Source organism: Leptopilina heterotoma, unplaced genomic scaffold (assembly GCF_015476425.1).
Source record: "Leptopilina heterotoma isolate Lh14 unplaced genomic scaffold, ASM1547642v1 Lhet_44, whole genome shotgun sequence".
NCBI lineage: Eukaryota > Metazoa > Arthropoda > Insecta > Hymenoptera > Figitidae > Leptopilina > Leptopilina heterotoma.
Window position 1 is genome coordinate 521,903 of NW_025111084.1, and position 19,948 is coordinate 541,850.

General features: G+C 22.1%; 1 protein-coding gene across 5 annotated transcripts in view; it reads right to left on the reverse strand.

Annotated features, from left to right (window-relative positions):
• LOC122506813 overlaps positions 1 to 19,948 on the reverse strand; it is a 65,500-nt gene that overhangs the window by 2,765 nt on the left and 42,787 nt on the right. For 3 of the 5 annotated variants that reach the window (XM_043619146.1, XM_043619148.1, XM_043619147.1), the window contains 6 exons: positions 14,554 to 14,674; positions 13,724 to 13,914; positions 12,596 to 12,801; positions 10,631 to 10,850; positions 7,936 to 8,580; positions 1,204 to 1,353 (listed from right to left, as the gene is read on the reverse strand). In XM_043619146.1, coding sequence (XP_043475081.1) covers positions 1,204 to 1,353; positions 7,936 to 8,580; positions 10,631 to 10,850; positions 12,596 to 12,801; positions 13,724 to 13,914; positions 14,554 to 14,674 — 1,533 coding nt within the window. The remainder of the gene's footprint in view (positions 1 to 1,203; positions 1,354 to 7,935; positions 8,581 to 10,630; positions 10,851 to 12,595; positions 12,802 to 13,723; positions 13,915 to 14,553; positions 14,675 to 19,948) is intronic. The other 2 variants (XM_043619149.1, XM_043619151.1) reach the window with 2 other exon arrangements.

Here is a 19,948-nt window from a genome sequence, read left to right on the forward strand (position 1 = left end):
TCTTTTATAAAAGTGAAAGCGTTTTGCGAATTCGCTAAAAGTCCATTTGCAATTAAACTCGAATTAAAATTTTTCAATTTATTCAAGAGAAAGAAGTCACAAAATCTATTTTTATTTATTAGAAATAAATTAAAGAAAATCGATCCACAAACATATCCATCAAAGAAAACAATTTTTTTTAATTATAATTTCATAGCAAAATTATATAAAATATAAAATAATAATAATAATAATAATTATATATATTATATAATTATATAAAATTATTATAATAATAAAATATAATTTCTCAGCAGAATTGAATTTAAATTTGTGAAAATACAATTGAATTCTTTCGAAGTAAATTTAAATTCATTTTGTAAATTTAGTTATTGAATTTCTGTAAAAAATTTTATTAAAATTCTTTAAAATAATTAAATTCATGAGAAAATTTTTATAAATTAAAAAAATAATTGAAATCTTGCTGAGAATTTTATTAAAATTTTCGAAAATAATTGAATTTTTCGGGGATTTCAATTAAAATTGTATTAAAAATATGTCAATTCTCAAAAAGAATTTAATAAATTTTTTTAAATAATTGAATTCTTTCGAAGAATATAATAAAAATATATAAAAATAATGGAATTCTTTTTAGGGATTTAATTTAAATTTTATTAAAAATAATTGAATTCTTCCGAAGAATTTTATTATTTACGAAAATAATTGAATTTCTGTCAAGAATTTTATTAAAACTTTGTTAATAATTGAATTGTATAAAAACAAATTAAATTCTTTTTTGGAATTAAGTTAAAATTGTATGTAAAATAATTGAATTATTATAAATAATTGTATCAAATTTTTTGAAAATAATTGAATTCTTTCTAGGAATTTAATTTAAGTTGTATGGAAAATAATTGAATTTTTGTTTTTTATCAAAATAATTGAATTCCTGTCAAAAATGTTATTAAAACTTTGAAAATAATTGAATTGTTTCGAGGAAGATTAAGATTCCTCCGATATTTTAGTTAAATTTTAGTTATTTCTCATGAATAATTTTACTTTTTTTTTTAATGATATTGTGTGTCAATGGGTCGAACTTCATGAAATTTAAATTTAATTAAGCTTTTATTTGTAGGATTTCAAATGGCAAAATGGATTTTGCGACTAAGCAGAAAAGAAGAAGAAAAAAAAAGACAGGTAACACAAACAAAAGCAAGGACTGACGGTGGGGTAATGCTGTTTCGTTGCTGCGCATTGGCAATCGCGACTTCTGGAACTGCTAACGAAGACTCCTCTGAGTCTGGGCTGGTGGCGACCGTGGCTAACTTGCCTCCCGCTCCGTCCAGCAACTTCCGGTGACCTCCGCCAATGCCCCTGCAAGGATTTAAAGCTCTCCTAACTAAAAAGCTCTTCAGTCAGATCCAGACAGGAAAAAGAAGAAAAAAATACTTTCTCAGGATTGCCACCGGTCAGGAAAGTCAAGAAATTCAGGGAAAAGTCAGAAAAAGTAGAATTGGCTAGGAAATTCAGGGAAAAGTCAAGAAAATTAGAATTGGTCAGGGAATTCAGGAAAAGTCAGGAAATTTTATTGAATATACAGGAAAATCGGTCAATTTTTAGAATTCATAAGAAAATTCTGAATTTTTGTGTTTTTTTTGTTTGACTTATAAATTTTGAAATTATCACGAATTCTAGTAAAAAACCATAAATTTTTTTCTACTTCCGAGAATAGTTTATTTGAATTAATTCAATTATTGACAAGTTTTAATAAAATTCTTGCCAGGAATTCAATTATTTTCGTAAATAAAAAAAATTCCTCGAAGGAATTCTATTATTTTCAATACAATTTGAACTAAATTCTCGAAAGAATTAAATTTTTTTTTTCGAAACAATTCAATTATTGCCGAAGATTTAAATAAAATTCTTAACAGAAATTCAATTATTTTCGTAAATATTATAATTCTTTGGAGGAATTCAATTATTTTCAATACAATTTTAACTAAATTCTTGAAAGAATTTAATTTTTTTCAAAACAATGCAATTATTGACAAAGTTTAATAAAATTCTTGAAAGAAATCCAATTATTTTTGTAAATAATAAATTTCTTGGCATGAATTTAGTTATTTTCATAAGAATTTTAATAAAATTTCAAAAAAGAACTCAATTACTTTTAAAAAATGTAATAAAATTCTTAGAGTAATTTTAATAAAATTCAACAATAATATTATTATTAATATTAGTGTAGAGATTTATTATTAATTACAATCATTAACATAATCGGTTAAATTCAAAAAATTCAAAAAATTCTTCGGAAGAATTTAATTGTTCACGAGATTTCAATTATTTTATAAATTTATAAAAATAATTTAATTCTTTCGAGAAATTTAATTTTAATTGTATTGGAAATAATTAAATTCCTGGCAAGAATTTTATTCAAACTTTGAAAATAATTGAATTTTATCGACGAGTTTTATAAAAATTTATAAAAATAATGGAATTCTTTCGAGAAATTTAATTTTAATTGTATTGAAAATAATTGAATTCATCAGCAGAATTTTATTAAATTTTTTTTAAACAATTGAATAAATTCTTTCAAAGAAAATTAAAATTTTTTCGTGAATTTAATTAAAATTGTATTGAAAATAATTGAATTCTTATAAAGAATTCTATCAAAATTTTTGAAAATAATTGAATTCTTTTAACGAATTTTATAAAAATCCATAACAATAATTAAGTTCTTTTAAGGAATTAAAATTAATTGAATTCTTGCGAGTAATTTTATTATTTATGAAAATAATTGAATTCCTGTCAAAAATAATTGAATTCTTTCGAACAGAATTAAAATTTTTTTTTTGAATTTAGTTAAAATTGTAATTAAAATAATTGAATTCCCTCGAAGAATTTTATTATTTACAAAAATAATTGAATTTCAGTCAAGAATTTTATTAAAATTTTTGAAAGAATTGAAGTTTTGTAAAGAATATTTTTTATTTTTCAAGATAATCGAATTCCAACCTGCGAAAAAATTTGGCTGTTTATGAAAATAATTAGATTTCTCAGAGGAATTTTGTTATTTATGAAGATAATTGAATTTTTAACAAGAATTTTCCTTTAATTTTCGAAAATAATTAAATTTCTGTAAATAATTTTTTGATTTATAAAAATAATTGAATTCTTATAAAGAATTAAATCAACATTTTTAAAAATAATTGAATTCTTTCGAAGAATTTAATAAAAATTGTATTGAAAATAATTTTTCAAAATTCTAGAAAATAATTAATTTCGAGTCATGAACATAATTTTGAAGAACTAACAGTAACAAGATTCTTACAATTCATTGAATTTCAATAGTTTTGAATTCTAAAAGAAGTCATTGATGTTTTTGAATTATTTCACAATTATAGAAATTTTTAAATAAATTTATTGGAACATTTTTATTGAGTATCCAATCATTTTTAGAGTAAATCACAGAATATTCTTTGAGTTCAGGGAAAAAATCAAAATTCTATCTGGAAATCAGGGAAAAACAAAAATAATTTTTTGTGGCAATCCTATTTCTTCTTTTTCTTCTGACAAGTGTTGCTAAATGTCTCCAAAAAAATTCCCCAAACAATTCACAATTCCACTTTTTCCGTCATGCATTTATTTTTCCAAAATTTCTCATCAATATTCTTTTTTCTTTGTTTACACCATTTTTTTCGAAACAAATTTAACATCGAATTTTTAAATGTAAACCCAATGGAAATTTAGAAGAAAATTTACAGAATAAAATCTGACTTTTATAAAATAAAATAAAGCAGAAGAATTTTATATATTTTATAAAAGAAAGATTCGTAAAAAAAATTAACATGACAATGAAATGAGTGGAAAGAAATAAATAAAATACGACCTAGCAACACTGGACAATGCCAAAAATATTATGGATCCAAAAGGGAAGCAATCAACGATCCTGGCTAAACATCTTTTTTCTTATTCACACAATGAATATAGTTAGAGCAAATTTCAAACTGCACTTATTTTTTTTGGCAAGCTTGAAACGTTGAAATTCAAGCAATAAGCGAAACATGTATTTGAGATACAAATAATTTTTACATAAATCTGGAATTCTATTTGATACCAAAAGAGAAAAAAATAATTACGAAAACCAAACAGTAGAGCGATCAAAGATAGCCTCCCTAAAATATTTTTTGTACAATTTTCTATAATAATTATTGTAAAAAAAAAAATTTTACAAAACGTTCTCTTCGCATATTTCAGAATAAAATAACCACAAAAAAAATATTCCATAAAAATTGTTACAAGTAATAAAAAATTTCTAACAATGTAATTTCATTACATTCAAATAATTCGTTTCACTTAAATAAAATTTAAAAATTTTATTCAATCCGAGATGTAAAAACGAACTTTTTTATTTGAATCTACTAAAATATTATTTTCATTAAGAAAAAAAAAGTCGGAAGAGAAATTGAAAGCAAATGGGAATATTTGAAAATATTCGATGGAAGCTGTAAGCAATAAATGCAATTATGATAATATTGAATCAAGCAGATGTAAAAATAGTAAAACAACATGCAAGTATATCATTCATCAAATATTTCTTTCGATTTTCATAAATGAATCAATTTCTATAAAAACGCCTCAGTGACAAGTTCTTTTCATAATAAAACTTAATTTCATTACTAATTGTAACTCATTGTAATGAAAATGTTTTTTAAACTTAAATAAATAAAAAAGACCAGAAAAAAAATATAAATTTCCATTTTCGCAAAAATAAAAATTTATTTTGTCAACATTCAAAACAGATTTATTTATCTTTTTTTTTTATCATAACAAAAATGTTTTTTCAAATTGAAATAAATAAAAAATAAGAAAACAAATAAATAAATAAAAATAAATATTCCATTTTCGCAACAAAAAAAATTTGTTTGTCAATATTTATTCCCGTTCTTTTCATCGTAATAAAAATTTTGTTTTAAATTGAAATAAATAAATAAATAAATAATGAAAACTTTTTCGCAAAAAAAAATGTTTGTCAATATTCAAAATAGAAATTTATTTCCGTTCGTTTTTTTCCAATTGCCTCGATAAATCTCCGTGTGATTTAGCACTGAGATTGTTTGTTCGAGGGCAAAACGCGTACGTAATTAAAATTATACTAGAGAGAGAAATGAACGATTTCAATCCCACTTGTTTGAGTGAAAATAAAACTTGTGAAATCGACTGCAAATATATTAATTATCTAATCTATATGAAAATTGCAGTCAAGGTGTTCATCTTTTAATGGTCATATCTTTACTTTTCAACAATAATGATGATTGAATAATTTTAATAATTCGCTCTTAATGAATCGTCGTATATTAATAAATTTACATTGCTCATCATATTGTATATTGACAATCAGAAAAAAGGAGTCATCGACAATTTTACAATTTACACGAAGGCGTTAATTTTATCGAGATTTTAAATTCGAAAATTTCCATACAATTTTAATTAAATTCCTAGAAATAATTTAATTATTTTTGAAAATTTTAACAAAATTCTAAACAAAATTACAATTATTTTTATAATTCATAAAAGTTTTTGCATGGAATTAATTATTTTAAAGAATTTAAAAATAATTCTTCGCAAAAATTCAATTATTTTTGGAAAATTTTGATTAAATTCTTTATGAGAATTGAAATATTTTCCATACAATTTTAATTAAATTCCTCGAAGAAATTCAATTTACTTTTGAAAGTTTAAATAAAATTCTTAGTTAAATTTCAATTATTTTCATAATTCAGAAAAGTTTTTACATAAAATCAATTATTTTAAAGAATTTAAACAAAGTTCTTTGCAAAAATTCAATTACTTTAAATAATTTTGATAAAATTATTTATGAGAATTGAACTATTTTCATAATTAATTTAAATCTTCACGAAAATTTAATTATTTTAAAGAATTTTTATAAAATCCTTAGTAAAGATTTGATTATTATCAAAAATTTCAATAACATTCTTTGCAAGAAAAAAAAACCGAAGAAAATAAAAATAGTTAAAATTCTATAGAAAATAATTGAATTCCTGTCAAAAATTTTATTGAAATTTTGAATTGAAATGTTTCGAAGAAAATTTAATTCTTCCGAGAATATATTTAAAAATATTTTGAAAATACCTTCTTTTCCTGTCAAGAATTTTATATAAATTTTGGAAATAATTGAATTGTTTTGAAGAAAATTAAAATTCTTCTGAAAATTTAGTTAAAATTGTATGGAAAATAATTGAATTCCTCAGCAGAATTTTATTAAAATTTTTGAAAATAATTTTAAAAAATTAATAATAAAATAACGTATATTTATAAAAATTAACGAATTCATTCGTGAAATTTAATTTCAATTGTATTGAAAGTAATTGAATTTGCGCGAGTAATTTTATTATTTACAAAAATAATTGAATTCCTGTCAAAAATGTTATTGAAACTTTAGAAATATTTGAATCCTTTTGAACAAAATTTAAATTCTTTCGAGAATTTAGTTCAAATTATTTTTAAAATAATTGAATTCTTATAAAGAATTGTATCAAAATTTTTTTAAATAATTAAATTCTTTCGACGAATTTTATAAAAAGTTATAAAAATAATGGAATTTTTTAGATAAATTTAATCTGAATTGTATTAAAAATAATTGAATTCCTCCGAAGAATTTTAATATTTATGAAAATAATTGAATTTTTGTCAAGAATTTTATTAAAACTCTAGAAATAATTGAATTCTTGCGAAGAAAATTAAAATTATTTCGTGAATTTAGTTAAAATTGTATTTAAAATAATTGAATTGTTATAAATAATTGTATCAAAATTTTTAATAATAATTGAATTCTTTCAAGGAATTTAATTTCAGTTGTATGGAAAATAATTGAATTTTTGTGAAAAATTTTATTATTTTTGAGAATAATTGAATTCCTCCGATGAATTTTAATATTTACGAAAATAATTGAATTTGTGTAAAGAATTTTATTAAAACTTTTTCAGTAATTGAATTGTTTTAAAAATAATTGAATTTCTGTCAAGAATTTAAATTCTTTTCTTTTTTTATTTTAATTCTTTAAAACTCTAGAAATAATTGAATTCTTTCGAAGGAAATTAAAATTCTTCCGTGAATTTAGTTAAAATTGTATTTAAAATAATTGAATTGTTATAAATAATTGTATCAAAATTTTTAATAATAATTGAATTCTTTCAAGGAATTTAATTTCAGTTGTATGGAAAATAATTGAATTTTGCAAAAAATAATTGAATTTCTGTCAAAAATTTGTTATTAAAACCTTGGAGAAATTTAATTTTAATTGTATTGAAAATAATAAATTGAATTCCTCAGCAGAATTTTTTTATTTATTTATATTACAAATTTACGAGCAGTGCCCTTTTGTATCAAAATTTTAAAAATTTTTGAAAATAATTGTATTAAATAAAAATTTAATAGAAAAAATATTCTTTTTAGGAATTTTATTTAAATTGAAGTTGATATTCGTGAATAAAAAAATTGTGTGTTTTGCATAATAGGGAAACAAATATTTACTCTTTTGTGCTAATTTTTTTTGCGAAAAGAAAATTTTTATTATCACAGAGACGTTTTATTTTCTATTTTTAAGAACAATAAAAACAAATAGAAAGAAATATAATCAAAATGATAAATTGCCAATAAAGATGGACGATCCCACGATTTTCAAGAAGAAATGAAAGAAACAAACGTGGATTTTTTTTTTTGGTCATTCACCCTTGCAATTAAGCTTGAAATCTACTTATAAAACTACGATGAAGAAAATGAACCAAAATATTTCCAACAATTGGAATACATATAAGCAATACGTATATGAGAAAAAAAATAATAATAGCGAAATGAAAGAAAAAAGAAATTTTCATTTCTTTCTCTCTTTTTTTAAACGAAAAAAAATGCTAAAGTGGATTTGATGAGACCTACCTGAAGGTCTGAGTCGTGGCCGCAGATAATGTCGAGGCTCTAGGATTATCGGGTCTGTGAAGTGGATCAGGAGAGGAAACAGCTCTGGCCTGTTCGGCCAATCGTAAAACAGGACTCGTCTTTCCCTTATTATCAATGAAATCGCATGTTTTCGAAAAGCCACGCCAACTTGGTTGACTGATTTTTGGCTTTGGTCCCGACAATTTAACTCCATTTTTATTATAATCATTTTGCGTTATGTTAAAATTATTTTTCTCATATTTTCGCGTCGTGGAATTACGTGGCAAGTCATGGGCAGTGGTGACAATAGGCACTTTAAAAATACCACCACTCGAAACATTATTTCTCGTTATATTATTAATTACTGAAATTCCATTTTTCACCGGTTTAGTTTTCTCATGATGATTCGCGAGAATAAGAGTCTTAATTTTCGATGAACGATGATTTTGCTGTCGATCGCCTTGCTTCTTGGAAGTAAGGGGACTCGACGTGGGCCAAAACTGATTTGGTGAATCCATTATGGCTAAGGACATATTGGGCATTGGTGATATAGGATTGTTGGGAGACTCGACATTGTTGGCTTCGTAACTTTGAGTTTGGGAGAGGGTCGGGAGGCGTGGAGCCCAAACCGGCCAAGAAGGTGACCTATAAAGATGATAACACAAACAATATTCAGGCATGCAGAAAAAAATCATAAAATTAGGAAAACGAAACAAAAAAAAGAGAATAGTATAGGAAATAACAAAAATGTTCGACGCGAAAAATGTGACTAAAAAGAACAAAAAAACTGGCAGAAAAAAATCAATAAACGATGAAAATACAAAGAGAAAAAAAAATACAATCCCTCCTCTATGAGGAAGCAAAAAAAGAGAAAAATAATCCTACTTTTCATTCAAGAGAGCTGAAAATTAACCTCCCAATCACAAATTTTTCCTATTTAACGAATTTCTTTTAACGCCTCAATTTCCCTAGATAGAAAAATGAATTCGAATTTTTCAGTCTATAAAAAATTGAAATTTCTATTTAACAAAAGCCTATAATTTTGAACCGAATTTTTCAATTTTTAATTTTTCAATTATTTACAATTGATTTTTTAAAAAGAATTTTATTTAAATTTTTCGAAAATAATATATAAAAAGTCAGTCTCAGTCATTAAATTTTGACTACAATATAGAGATCAGGGAAAAAAGTAAAAATTCCATCCAAAAATAAACTGTAAAAATCAGTAAAAAAAAAAAAAAAACAAAATCAAATTTTTTCAAAACTCCTTTAACTCCTTTAATTGAGAGAGAATTATTTTTAAAGAGTTTTTCTAACGTAAACACTTTAAATAAAAATTTACTTAACACATTCTCTCGGGTGCTTATCCTTCCGCAACAAATGTCCAAAGATCAAAGCGGTTTTTTTTTAATCTTGCGTGCGAGAAGAATTTTTTAAAAAAGAGAGAGAAAAAAAAGTGAAGAGAAACAGTGAGAGAGAAAATAAAGAAATAAGCCAATCATTACATGTGCGTAAGATTTTTTGTGTATGTGTGTTTTTTTTATATAAAGGCCTAGGCATTGATGAAAATCAGGGCGTGTCGAAGAAACAAGAGCAAATTCAAAGAGTTACAAAGAACCTACTTATAGCTTTTTGAGTGTTTCTAATGAGCTGGTTAGTTCGCTATCAAAAAAAAAGAAAAGAAAAAAAAATTATACCAACTGTGCAATAATTTCGAATACTTTTACCTACATCGACATTAAATAATGGAAAAAATTCACAAACTATTTTTTCTTCCACAAAAAATCTATTTTAATTGATTAAAATTTTAATTTTAGTTCTTAATTAAAATTAATTTTAGTTCTAATTAATTAAAATTTTAATTCTAATCAATTACTCGATTAAAATTAAATAATTTCAAGAGGCTTTCAGTGACAATAGAGAGAAATAATTTTGAATCTCTAGTAGTTACAGAATAACAGAAGATGCAATGAAAATTCAAATATTTACAGAAAAAAACATTTGGCAAAATTCAGTTTGCTATTTGATCAATTCCTAAACATGATCTAATTAATAAATAAATAAATTCTATTTTTTGCACAAAATTCAATTTTACCTAAAAAAATAAATACAAAACTGAAAAATGTTAAATTCTGCAAATAAATGACGAGTTCAACACCGTAAAAACTAATTTTCATACTTTTTTTTGTAGAGAATAAGAGAGAAAAGATTTGAACTTAATTAGCTGACAAAACCCTTCCACTGTTACAGGAAAAAATAGATATTTGAAGAAATAAGAGGATGGACATATTCTTTCCGCGAAAGAGAACGTTAATGATCTATAATTAAATCTATAATTGAAATATAATTATATTGAAAGAATCTATTTGAAATTGAAAGAATTATTCAGGGTGTCTACTATTTTTGTTCAACGAAATTCCCAGTTATTTCTCGACTTTGTCCTAATTTTTCCCGATCTTTTTTCTCATCAAATTTAAATTTATTTGATTTCGAAAATAAATAATTGAATTCTTGAGAAGAAGTTTTTTTTTACAGTTTCTAGAAATAATTGAATTCTTTCGACGAAATTTGAATAAAATTTTTAGAAATAATTCCATTTTTCGATCCCGGCTATTTCCCGGATAGTAGATACCCTGATTTATTGTTTTCATGAACAAAAAAAAAAATTTGTTTCAGACTTTTTTTTATCGCTTACCTAATATGACCACTGTCACCACTACTACTTTGTCTACTGTGCTGACTGTGAGAATTCAAGGAACCATAGCCGGAGCCTTTGCTCAACTGACTCGTATTGCTGCTATTTCTCGAGTGTCCAGATTCAACTTGAGTCTCCGTCGAAGCTTCTACAGGAAGAACTGAAGGAATGACCTCGCTCAGTGTCATGGGATCGTACAGCTCCGTCCCGCTCAGTAATTCTACAAGAAATAATTACAACTTTAGTATAAATGGGGAAAAAAAGAATCGACCTAACTTGCATTTAAAAAAAATTTTTTTTCACTTTTCTTCTATTTCAATCAATTTTTTAAATATTTACACAATATTCGACAAATTTACGTACATTTCGTATCATTCTTTCGTTTTAATTTCAAAAAATACAAGAACTTTATTTATTATATATGTGTAAATATTTTTAAATCTCTTGCGTGAATTTGGAAAATCTTTCTCTGGCCAGACTGATGTTGATATGAGATAAGAAATGTGAGCGAAATAAAATAAACACGATGGAAAGAAATTTTGCGAATTTAATGACGTGATACTTGCAATTAAAAAAATCCAAAAAAAAAGACTTTTGTTCAGAATGAAAATTTTCGAAAAATAAAAAAGATTTGCAAAAATTATGGGCAAAGATTAAGTATGATTGATAAAAATTAATAAATAAAAAAAAATAAAAATGAAGAAATAAATTTAAAAAAAGTAAATAAAAATGAAGAATGAATTAAAAATAAATAAAGAATAAAAACGAAGAAATGAATAAATAAATAAATAAATAAAAGTAAATAAATAAAACAAAACAAAAATGAAAAAGCAGGTCTCGGATTGAATTTAATTCGCAAAAAGTCGCTTTATTCGTTTAAAGATAAAAAAAAGTCGAAAATATCTAAAATGAAAATTGTCACAATTTCATTTTGTATGTCCCAGAATTTTCAATGATATTTCTAAATTCAATTATACAAAACTTCACTAATTTTGTCAAATAAATTTCAATTTAGTATCAAATCGTAACCTTTCGAAATTTAATTATTTCTAAAATTTACAACTCTAGAAATTTACAACCCGATTCGAAATTTAATTATTTTCCACAATTATCAACAAAATTTCCTCTCTTCATCAATTATTATTTTCAATTATTTTTTTGAAAGTTCTTCAAGAATATAATTAAATAGGAAAAATTTAATTTCTTTCAATAATATTGAAACAACTGTAATTTTATTCTCTTCGTGGTTTTTATTTAAAAGTCATTAAAAGTGAATTATCAAAATTATGTAATCAAAAATATTTTTAAAAATTTCTAAAAATTCTAATAACAAATAATTGTAAATTCTAATATTTAAAATCAATTTTTGCGTAAATATTCCAAAATAGTTTTTGAATAATAGATATTTTTAATTTTTTTTTATATAATTGAAAAATTTACAAAAGATTTTACAAACTTTCCATCAAGTTTGCAAAATCTTTGGTTAATTGAATCCTAAAAAATTAAGCTTACAATATTCTGAGAATTACTTTATTCAAAATATTCTAATTTAAATTATCGCAGGAAATAATTATGTTCTTAAAAGAATTTTTGGAAAATTTTTAAAAATAGTAATTTTTTTAAAGAATCATGTTACATTAAAAATAATTTGGAAATTTTCTAAACAGAAAAGTTCTGTTTTGTTGCAATATTTAGAAAAGCTAAGTCAAAAAAGGAAAATTTTTTCAAAAAAAAGTAGAAAAAATCGCTTCAAAATTTCGTACTATCCGAGACCTGAATAAAAAAATGAAAAAAAAATTGAAGAAAAAAAACTAAATAAATAGAAAACTGAACTAAATTTAAAAAAAAAGAGAAAAAAAGAGCAAAACGGAAACAGTAATTTAAGAAAAACGAAAAGTATAAAGAATTGAAACTAAAATTAAAAAATAATAAAAAGGCAACAAAAAAATGAAATAGTAAGATGACCTGAAGAAAAGAGTGCCGGCCTCTTCTTAGGAAGACTGCCGAATCCACTGCTGGCACTGGCTATACTACCTGCTAAAGAACCAGTGGATACGTAATCCTCCCGATTACTACATCTGTCAGCTGAAATGACTTCGTCGGCAGTAACTCCAGGAATTCCAGGAACACCCGGCACTGCCAATTGCGTTTGTTTCAACGATGGCGACGGTCTGTAATTACAAACGAATCCAATGTAAATTAACTCTTTCAACAAGAATAATAGAAAATTCATTCTAATTAGCATCAAAATTCACAACTTTAATAAAATAATGCACAGAAATTAAATCTTTGTAAATTTCAATTTCAAATCTACTCAAAAATCTAATTTATTTCTAAAAATAACAACTGTACTAATTCTTCCAATTATTTTCTAGATTCTTTAACTAAACTTCTTTTCTAAATCAATCAATTTTCCTAAATTTCCGAAAATTCTACAAAAATTGAATTATTTATAATAATAATTTTAATTTTAAGTCTTTATGGTGTTTAAAAAAATTACTAACAATTTCAAAAATTACCATAAAAATCGAAACAAAATTGTATTTTATACCAAAAAGGTATTTTTTTCTATTTCAAAAATTTAGTTATAGAAAATTACTATAAAAATCGAAATAAATTGCATTTTGTACCAAAAACGTATTTTTTTCTGCAATATTTAGAAAAAAAGCGAAATATGTAGTAGAATTTTTTGAAAATGAGTCAAAAGAAAGTATTTGCTGTTCGTTGAAACTGATTTTCAATTATTTTGTAGTAAAAAGACCCAAATTTTTATTTCAACTCAACAAAATAGTTAAAAATCGGTGACAACAAAAAGAAAATATATTCAAATTCTCTTTGCTATTTTTTGTATTAGAAAAAATTGTCCTTGGTAATTTTTTTTAGGAAAAAAAACACTCTTTGCAAAAAATGCATTAAAAATGAACTTTTTTTTTTGGATAAAAACAAAAATTGATTAAAACTAATCTTTAGAACTTGTGGTTTGGAAAAAAATGACCACAAAAAATTAAAATTTTTAATTATTTGAAGAAAATAGAAATTATAAAAAAAAAATTTTTTTTTCTTTTCCATGAAGGAAAAAAAAGGGTTTCTTACACTTTAAAGAGAATGTCCCCGGAAACCATGTTCATTTTGATAGAGACACGCAGCATAGAATTATCCTGACGATGTCTTGCGTCATAACCTTCCAAGAGACACCTTCTTCGACAGAGACCAGCTCCAGCGAATTCGGCAAGATTTAAGTCGCAGAAACCGAGTTTTTGATACGATCTGCCGCCCTTCAATTCCTAGAAAAAAATCAAAAAAAATAATTACTATTTTTCTGGTTAATTAATTTTTAATATTTTTATCAATTATTTATTGCTTTTATTTTTAGATTAAATTAATTTAATTAATTAAGAATCAGGATAATTCTATTATTAATTATTAATTCAATTAAGAATACAAATTTTGAACCAATTAAAATTAATCAATATTAAAATAATTAGTATTTTGATTATTGATTACTTTTTAACACTTTTATTGATTATTAATACGACCCAAGGATAGTATCAATCTTGTAATTTATTATTATTATTAGATTATCAATTTCTTAATTTAATTTACCTAATTAAAAAATTAATTTTTTTTCAAAAATTTTTATTATTAAAAAATAAAGAAATAAAATATAAAATAATTGTAAGAAATTTCAATATTAAAATTCTAGTAAAAAAAAATTTTTTTCGTTTTAACTAAAATTCTAATAGTAAAAAATGATTCAGTAAAATTAATTTAAAATTAGCAAAAATAAATTCTGAAAAAAAAATTTACGCTTATCAAAATTGGAGATGAATTTAGCTTGAAAAAAAAATTTATTTTTGATTTTTCGTTTATAAAAACGTTGCGAATTTTAGCTTCATAATAAAATGTGAATAAAAAATTCTCACCTTTCTAACTGATATCCTTAGATTACAGGGGTCTAAAACTCCAGTCGATGCATTCGCACTCATTTTACAAAGAAAGTCAAATTTTGCATTCCATCTAACAGTATGGTCCTGCACTTCCATTCTGAAAAAAAAGAAAAAATTTTAGTAAAAAATTTAAAGATTATAATAAATAAATAAATTATAATGCAGAAAAATTGGGAAATACTTTTTCAAATAAAATTTAACTTTCATTCTAGATTTATTATCTATATCTAAATCAAAGAAATAATTTTTTTTATTCACCCATTTAAAATGAGAACAGGACAAAAAATAATAAAAATTAAAAATTTTGATTAAATTCTCATGGTTGTCAATTAAAGACTTACTCATTTTTTAAATAAACAATAATCTGATTGATAAAATTTTAATCTACGTGATATTAAAAAAAAACGCTTTTATTTAATTGACAATTAAATAATTAAATTGATTGATTGATTAAATTTCACTCGACAAGGTTAATATTATTTCCGTAGAATTTAATTAATTGAGATTGTAAAAAAACATTTATTTGTTTGAATTTTATTTTTATTTTCATTTAACTTTAATTAATAATTACAAAAATTAAAAATTTCTTATTATTTTGAATTTTATTTTTATTTTCTATTAACTTTTAATTAATAATTAAAAAATTAAAAATTTCTTTTTGAATACTTTGGTAATTTTTTGTGCACCACATGATAATAATTTTGTAATTTAATATCTTCTCAATATATTGGAGTAATATAAATTATGTAAATTCAATTAGAATTTCTCTTTGAACTCGACTATGTGAAGGAAAATTTTATTTTTGTTTAAACGAACCATATAAACTGCAGCAAAGGGAAAAGATTGGTTTGCTGAAAGTAAATTTCAGTAAGTGCTCTGATTATTATTGCCAAGAGCCATAAATGACGCAAGAAAGAGAAATGGACCAATAAAAATAAGAATATTCTTCCTTTGAGCGAATATTTAAATTTACTGCGTCAAGTTTCCCTTTCTTTCATCAAATTCTTTGTTTCCTTATCTTTCTCTCTTTTTCACTACCGGAAAAATGCAATTATAGAATTTTTGCAATTTTTTTAAAACTATTTGAAATTTTTCCAGTCAATTTTAAAAGAGTTTTCCGAGTTTTTTCACTTTAAAAATTAATTTCCTAGGTATTTTGACTTTTCAAAATATATTATTTACAAATAATTTATTTACATTTAATTTATTTACAATCAATTAAAAAATTTTCCTAGATTTTTGAATTTTTAAAATTTATCATCTATTAAAAGAGTTTTCCCAGTTTTTCTAATTTTCAAAATTCATTTACAATCAATTAAAAGAATTTTCCCAGTTTTTCAAATTATTTAAGAAAATAATTGAATTCTTGAAAACGATTTTGTTAGAATTTTTTTAAATAATTGAATTTTTAAGAAGAAATTTATTATTAAAATTTTTTGGAAAATAATTGAATTAATTTCATTAAAAAATTGAAAATAATTGAAATCTGTCAAAGAATTGAATTAATTTTTTTTTAAATAATTGAATTACAATGAAAAATTTTGTTTATGAAAATAATTGAATTCTTGTGAAGAATTTTATTAAAATTTGTTTAAATAATTGAATTACTCAGAATTTTTTAAAACTTTTGGAAAATAATTAAATTCCATCGAGAAATTTCTATATAAAAAATTGAAAATAATTGAAATCTGACAAAGAATTGTATTCAATTTATTTTTAAATAATTGAATTACGGTGAAAAATTTTATTTTTAAAAAGAATTGAATTCTTGGGAAGAATTTTATTAAAATCTAAAAGAATAATTGAATTATTTTCAAAAAAATTTAATTAAAATAATTGATTTCTTTCGAACAATTTTATTAAAATATTTGAAATTAATTAAATTCTTGTGAAATTTTTTAAATATTTTTGTAAATAATTGAACTCTTCTGAATAATTTAGAAAAAAAAACATTTTTTTAAATAATTGATTTTTTCGAGGAATTAAAATTAAATTTTTAAGAATAATTACATTTTTTGAGTAATTCTTGTAAAATTGTATTAAAAATAATTGAAATTCTGCGATGAATTTTATTATTTATGAAAATAATTGAATTATTGCGAACAATTTTATTATAATTTTTCAAAATAATTGAATTTCCAAATAGAAAAATTTAATTAAAATATTTAAAAAGAAATGAATTTCTGTGAAAAATTTTTTATTTTTAAAAATAATTGAATTTTTTAAAAGAATTTTATAAACATTGTTTTAAATAATTAATTTTTTCGAAATATAATAAATATTATGAAAATTTTTTTTAAATAATTAAATTCTTGAGGAAAACTTTATTTATAAAAATAATTGAATAGTTGCTATGAATTTTATTAAAGTATTCAAAAATAATTGAATTATTTCAAAATATTTTATTAAAATGTTTAAAAATAATTAAATTTCTGTGAATAAAATTTTGTTAATTTTTAAAGTAATTGAATTTTTCGATTAATAATTAATTTAAAATAGTATTAAAAATAATTGAAGTTCTTCTATGAGTTTTATTATTTTTATGAAAATAATTGAATTCTAGACAAGAATTCAATTATTGTGGAGAATTGTATAAAAATTTCGTTAAATAATTGATTTTTTCGAAATTTTTTTTCTAAATTAATTGAATTCCTGTGGAAATTTTATTACTTATGAAAATAATTGAATTTTGGATGAATTTTAATAATTTTTTTTTAAATAATTGAATTCTTTTGCGAAATTTTATGAAAATACTGTAGATATTGAAAATAATTGAATTTCAAATACCTATTTTTTGAAAATAATTGAATCGTTTGAAAGAATTTAATAAAAACTTTAATTGACTCAAAGAAAAATTATTTAATTTAAGTATAAATATTTTATTGATAGTAATAGTCAAGTAATCGTTTATTTGAATCAAATATAAATTTTTTTTCAGTGTTTAAAATACGTATGAGTAAAATAAATAAAATATAAAATTAAAAAAAAAACGGACAATTTTTTGAAAAATTGCAAAGAGAAATTAAAAATTTGCGTTTAAAAAGAAATTTGTGATGGAGAAAATGGGACGGAAGATGGAAATTTATGAATGGCAAGGCTACTGTAGTATTCGGAACTAAACGTGGGAGGAAAAGTTCAAGAATTTCGTGAAGGTTAGAGTAGAATGTGTGGGTGTTTACGTGCAAAATATCTAACAATAGATAAGGGTGAATTGATTAAAAATACTAACGAGAGATTCATAAAAAGTGCAACATTAATGTTTTGCAATTTTCCACCACAAAAATATGAAAATTTCTCCCAAATTTTTTTTTTTGAAATTAAATTTTTATTGCAATAATTTTCGCAATAAAAAATTAATTGCGAAGCGTTGCAAAGTTTCTAAATGTAAATTTTAAGTTTTTAATTTTTATTGTGAATCCAGTAATTAATGAAAATATATTTTTGATAATAAAATTCAATTATTTATTTCTTCTTCAAATTAAATTTTTATTGTAACAATATTACAATAAAAAATTTTTTTTTTAGTGAAGGGTTTTTTTTTGTTATTAAAAAAATAAAAAAAATATTAATATAGTTAATGAAGGACCTTCCGTAACTTGGCAACGATCTATCAAACAATGCAGGTAGGATTTCATTGTATTCTAGATTGAGGTTGGTTCAAATTCTGTAAGTAGAACGCGGGAAATGTAAAGGATACAAAAGTAGAGATAAGGAGCTTTTTTTTTTAAGGCCACGTGCCTGCAGTGTATAAACAAGGTTTTCCGTGCGTGAGCTGCTGGAACAGCAGGTAAATTATTACTTCAGCAGAAGGAGAATAATGTTTTTGAAAATATTCTTATTTAGGAAAATAATACATTCCGCAGTTATATTAAAGTCGAATAATAAATTCGAATATTACACACATTAGAAAAAAAAACGAATGAATAAATAAAAAAAAAAATTTTATAATAGAAGGACGCATGAATTTATTTATTTAGTATAAAATAACATTTGGTGTGAATTTCAGTTGAATTAAAATTCATTTGTTTGGCACAAAAAATTAATTTTATTTTTCCCTAATTTCCAGACAAAATTCAGACATTTTCCTCGACAATGAAGAATATTCTGATTCACTCTAAAAATTACTGGATACTCAAAAAAAAGTTCGAAATTTATTTACGAATTTTTAAAATTTTAAAATTTTAAATTTCAAGTGAAATTTATTTTTTAATATATTTTTAAAAGAAAATTTTTCAAGAATTCAATTATTTAATTACAAAAATAAATAATTTATTAAATAATTGAATATTTCTTAAAAATTGAATTTTTGTAAAGAATTTTATCAAAACTATTTTAAATATTTTAAATAATTGAATTCTTTCGAAGAATAATAAATAAAAATTTAATAAAATCTTCAAGAATTCATTTAAGGGGATTTGAACCTTGATGACGTCACAGTTTGTGCAAAGCATTAGTTTTAAATCTGTGACGTCATCATGGTTCAAATGCCCTTAAGATTGTATTAAAAATAATTGAAATTAAATTGAATTAATTAAATGATTGAAATCCTGTCAAAATTTTCTAATTTATAAAAATAATAGATAAAAAATAATATAAAATTTGTAAAAATAAAAATTCAATTGTTCAGAAGAAAATTTGAGTTCCGAAAATAATTGAATTTTTTTTACAGAGTTTATCACAACATTTAAAAATTAGTAAATTCTACTATCAACAAATTTTGCAAAAATTTAAAAAAAAATTAAATTCCATCAAGAAATTTTATCCAAATTGTATTGGAATTATAATTGAAGATCAATTTTTTGCGAAGAATTTTATTAAAATTTTTTGGAAAATAATTGAATTAATTTCATTAAAAAATTGAAAATAATTGAAATCTGTCAAAGAATTGAATTCAATTTTTTTTAAATAATTGAATTACAATGAAAAATTTTGTTTATAAAAATAATTGAATTCTTGTGAAGAATTTTATTAAAATTTTTTTAAATAATTGAATTTCTCAGAAGTTTTTAAAACTTTTTGAAAATAATTAAATTTTATCGAGAAAACTTCATTGGAAAATTGAAAATAATTGAAATCTGCCAAAGAATTGTATTACATTTTTTTTAAATAATTGAATTACGGTGAAAAATTTTATTTATGAAAATAATTGAATTCTTGTTAAGAATTTTATTAAAATTTGTTTAAATAATTGAATTACTCAGAATTTTTTAAAACTTTTTGAAAATAATTAAATTCCATCGAGAAATTTCATTATAAAAAATTGAAAATAATTGAAATCTGACAAAGAATTGTATTCAATTTATTTTTAAATAATTGAATTACGGTGAAAAATTTTATTTTTGAAAAGAATTGAATTCTTGGGAAGAATTTT